The sequence below is a fragment of the Clinocottus analis genome, unplaced genomic scaffold (genome assembly GCF_023055335.1).
Source record: "Clinocottus analis isolate CAN_PGR_092001 unplaced genomic scaffold, fCliAna1.0.p SCAF_4, whole genome shotgun sequence".
NCBI lineage: Eukaryota > Metazoa > Chordata > Actinopteri > Perciformes > Cottidae > Clinocottus > Clinocottus analis.
The window spans coordinates 20,245,548-20,250,340 of record NW_027176153.1 but is presented as its reverse complement, the minus strand read 5'-3'; the positions used below and the strand labels follow the sequence as shown (position 1 = coordinate 20,250,340).

Genomic DNA, 4,793 nt, shown 5'->3' with positions numbered 1-4,793 from the left:
AGAGCGCCATGCTTGTGTGCATGCCATCACAGCCTTGCAGGTGGTGGCCTGTCCAACCAGTGGAGGTGAAAACAACGGTGTGTTTGTGTGTGCGTGTGAGAGTGTGTGTGTGTGTGTGTGAGAGAGAGCGAGAGAGAGAGAGTGCCTCTTTGTGGTAAGGCGTAGTCCAAGGGGATCTGACCTCTTTACAAAGCTCAGAGTAAGTCTACGGGACAACATTGTTTACAAATGCTACATAATCATAAATTTCTCAGTATTTGCGGTTTTCTGCTTTGATTGTCGGAGACAGTCACGAGCAACTGACTGGATTCACATTCTGCCTTCCTGAAAATCCACAAAATCCCTTTTTAAGTGTCTGCCGGCAGGCCCATCCAAACTTTGATTGAGTGCATCCCAATGTGCCGAGCATATCAAGCGCCGGAAACAATGATGCAGACTTTGCCTGTTTGGACCGGGGGAGAAAAGGGCGATGCGCCATTTTATCTTAAATCAGCTGCTAATAGATTGTCCACTCTGTCGGATTAACCCCAACTAAAATTGTGTTCAGGCAAAAATGGAAATTAAAATAATGAGTTCCTGCAGTTTGAACGCACAGCCAGGAGATATCTAATTAAATCTACATTGTTCTTTGCTCTATCTGATGAGCTTTCACTGTCCTCGGAGTCCAGAGTTAGTTGAGGTGACCGCAGGCTTCGTGCCGATGAAATGGAGCTTCCATCGTGCTACCGCGCCACCTATAACAACAACAATAACACACACACACACATATATATATATATATATATAAGTACAACGTTTCACAACTCTGGTTTTGTTTCACACAAAATAAAGTCGAGGTGTAACACATTTGTATTCAGCGTATAAATTAATTAGCTTCCCCTTCGCCAGCTACAACATTAACATAATGTACATTAATGCATTAATAATTATAATCCCAAAATGTGCATTTTTCTCAAACGGGCCATTCTGCATACTGAGTACTTTCCCTCTTGGTACTTAACCCGTTGAAAACCTTTGGAACCAATTTTGGCTCCCGAACTCCTTTTCTCCTGTGTTTGAGTCGTCGTAGGAATCCCACATTAATTCCAATACTTGTGTTATTGTATGTATTTTTTCAGCAAAGTCTTGGGAAAAAAATGTATGTCTGCAAAAAAAAATATTTGATCGTAACTATGAACATCCATCTTGATATGAGTCAGATTCCTCAAAAACGCCTCCTGGAGCAGTCAATAAAACACCTTTTTGGAAAGATTAGGACCTAAAGAATCGGAAACTGCAACAAAAATCACAATAAAACAAAGCTTTGGCCTGTTAGGAAAGAGTTTCAGTCAAAAAAACTGTGTCGCTCGGTTCGAAATTGGAAGAATTATGTATTTTATGCCAAAAGATGGTCTGAATGGGGCATGCTGGAACTTAAAAAGGGAGCGGGAGGATTTTCAAATTGCCTTCCTAAAGGTTAAAGTTGATTTGAATGCCGGTTGCAGATGCTGGTTGCAGATTGCAGAAGCGTGTCGGAGAACTACGGTGGCCTGCAAGTAACGCGAAAACGCAAAAGGCCCTCACTCGAGCCGGTGTTTGGTGAGACATAACCGTCTTAAAAAACATCTCCCTTTCTGCCATTGGATCCCTCTTAATCCTACACACGGCTGAATGCAGGCCTTTTACTCATAATAGTGTGTCCTACTTTAACTTAAAGCTACCACGAGGTTCTCTTATTTTGTGTTGATCTTGTTTGTGTTTCTAAATACCAGTGTCCCCAAAGTAAAACTCAACTTGTATTGTATTAATTTGTTCATTAGTTTAATCTGATGGACCACAGGGTGCTGCCAGGGCCAACTTCTCCTCTGTTTCACGATAAAATGTTTCCCCCAGGAAAATATATACATAAAAAGCATTCAACAAAAAGGCAACTTATGAGAAAGAGCAATTCTAAACGCAGTGGGGTTTCCTTGGGCCGTCAGATTTAATTACATGGGTGTTACTTTCCGGTATTAGTTTACAGATTATACCATGTTTGTCCTCTTGGCCCCATCATTCACCAGATTATAAAACGGGGTTTTGTGAGCCGACTGCGCCTGGCGTAGAGCAAAGGGGTTGATATGGCCAATGGGAGCAGTGATTACGCTGGATTGTGGAATCATTCAGCATCAAAGGAGAGATTACTAAAATAATGTTTTATGATGGGTATTCACGAGTCTGTCGGCCCCTGTTTTGCACAAGTGGAATGCGATAGAAAAGGAGAAGATTCACCGAATGACTGCATTATGGCGTCTATAAATACCATGCCTTTTAAGCTTAAGCCATTATGTATTCTGGATTTTTCTACAGTATTGCTGCAACTGTGAATCAGACTAATGCACAGCCTTACCTTTGTGGTCTTTACTTTGTTTCCAGAGATGCATGACCAACCAGTGAGGTCGGGCAGAACTCGGCACTCCTCCTCGTCAAGACACGGCGCCATTTTACACCACCACTTCTGACGAACAATGGAGGCTGGAGAAGAACATGCCACAGCCGAAGGTTAACTTTTCCGATGGAAGGACTTTAAAAAAAAAAAAGACTTGTCGCACTTTCTGGTCCTTGCCAACTTCAGTATGAGTGGTCTTGTTTGAAAGATAAGGAACCTGACTGTCCTTATACGACTGATATATTCCAGTCATGTGGGAATACGTCTGGTCGAGAGAGGTGGAAGAGGCTCCCACTGACATTACCTTCAACACAAGAGGGCAAAGCCCTCGTCGTCCCCGCCACCTGTCCTGGGAAGCAGGAGCACTTGACTGTTTGAGAGCGTTCCTCAATCTTGTTCTTATTGCAGCAACGATGAGCGGCAACCACTTCGCAAGTCCCCGTCCTCTCCTGCGATGACCCTGAGGATAAGAATTTTTAGACTGCGTTTGGTAGGTAGAGGCCGCTTAAGTCACTTTAGCCTTTGCAGTTGGCAGAATTACATTCAAATTGTAATGATTTCCTGTTTTTTTTTAAGATTTAAAATTGATTAATGAAGTAGTATTTGTATTACACTCATTCAGATGGAGGAATAAGTAAAGTCATAAAAATATAATTGGGTATGTTTCTAAAGCTACAGCACCACCAAGTGGATGAAAAGCATCAACACTCACGTCACAGTGAAGGAAAAACACATTCCAATGTCAAAACATATTAGCAGCAATCGTCCTTGTTCAGCTGCCAATGTTTCAGGCATTGACCTGAATAAACAGCATGAACAGAAATATCTGTCCCATGCCTGCCTCTGCATGACTTCACCACAAAAAAAAAAACGAAAATATTGGTGAATATTACACAGCTGATGGTGTGTGCTGATGCGCTTAACCTGAACTTCCATTAGAAGGGGTGCAACAAAGCTGAAGTGAAGCGAAAACCCCATGCATGCATATTGCTAATTTAGAACGGAGGTGTGTGTGTGTGTGTGTGTGTGTGTGTGTGTGTGTGTTGCTGCGTGACTGGCTACACCTGCAGGAGTGGAAGGTCAATTCATAAATAAAGTAGGGTTTAAAATTGGACTACAACCAAAGTAGGAATTTTGAAGAAAGATCTTAAGTGTAATGTTGGAAGTTGTGGCAACACATTTACTGACACAATATTGTCTCCTCAACAAATTTCAATTGAAAATATTTGATCAACCAAACTGGATATATGATCAAATACAATAGAATAGTATGGATTATTGGTTCCCAACATTTTCAGCTTGTGACTCTATAAATGTGGGTTACAATATCTCACAGTCTCTCCTTGGTATACAGTATACATAGTAGTATACTCAGTATACATAATATGCATTAATTCATCGTTATCAACAATCTAATGTAAAATACTTTTTGTATAATAAGTCAGAGGGGACTTTTTTTTTTCAGAACCAGTACTTTTACTTTTGAAACATTTAGTCAATTTTCATGATTATACTTCACTACTAGTGAAGACTTTAACTTCCAATGGAGTACTTTTTACATGTGATATTGGTACTTTCTTTTAATGAGACTATGAACATTAATATAGACGCAAACAATATTTGCTATGTTTAGATATAGTGGAGTAAAGTCTACCTGAGTAAAAAAGAAGTCACTTCCTCTCTCACTGATGTGTGAGGCTCTCCTCTGTTGACATCTCTAGTCAAACACCGTTAGCTCTCTCAGCAATTTGGCTGTTAGCGCCGATGATACCGTTAGCCGTGAGACAACGACCCTGTTGAGAGCCGTCGAGGTTCAATCTAACGTGCTCCTATCTCTGATCTCGCACCTTTAAATAAAGGAGCTTAATGGTGTGTTCACACCAAAAGCGTTGTGAAATATTTGTGCGAGTAGGTTACATGTAAAGTCAATGCACAGACGCGAAAAAGCTAATTTTTCACATAAAATGTTGAGCGAGTAAAATCAGGCGAAAAAGCCTTGCGAATATTCCCAACGCTTTTGGTGTGAACACGGCATAATGGTTCATCTACCACTGCTTTAATGAACCAATGTGTCTCGCATGTGATACTGCTAAAGGTTCAGCATGCCATATAGCCTCTGCTAACATTATACTGTGTCAAATCACGGCCTATCAAATCCCTTCTCCAGCATATGAACATACATATTTCTGCCTGTGGATTCTGTTGTGCCACCAGACACAAACGGCAGCCTCCATTTTAATTCCTGTTTCTAATGAGATTTCAGGTTCTTGTTGCTTGAGCTGAACTCTCTACCAGGCGACCCGACTGGTGACCAGGGGCCATAATGAGGCCCTCAGGGGAGTGTGACTGGTCTGGTTGGGCCTCGCACTTACCCGTCTGTCCTCGG

At 41.5% G+C, this 4,793-nt stretch overlaps 1 protein-coding gene across 1 annotated transcript in view; it reads right to left on the bottom strand.

The window, feature by feature from the left end:
• Window positions 1-2,003: 2,003 nt before the first annotated feature.
• The window catches only part of LOC137800946 (chemokine-like protein TAFA-2), a 2,891-nt gene continuing 101 nt past the window's right edge, over window positions 2,004-4,793 (bottom strand). Inside the window, exons 1-4 of the mRNA XM_068598315.1 lie at window positions 4,780-4,793; window positions 2,712-2,867; window positions 2,369-2,493; window positions 2,004-2,075 (exon numbers count right to left, since the gene is read on the bottom strand). The exon at window positions 4,780-4,793 is cut by the window's right edge and continues 101 nt beyond it. Coding sequence (XP_068454416.1) covers window positions 2,004-2,075; window positions 2,369-2,493; window positions 2,712-2,867; window positions 4,780-4,793 — 367 coding nt within the window. The remainder of the gene's footprint in view (window positions 2,076-2,368; window positions 2,494-2,711; window positions 2,868-4,779) is intronic.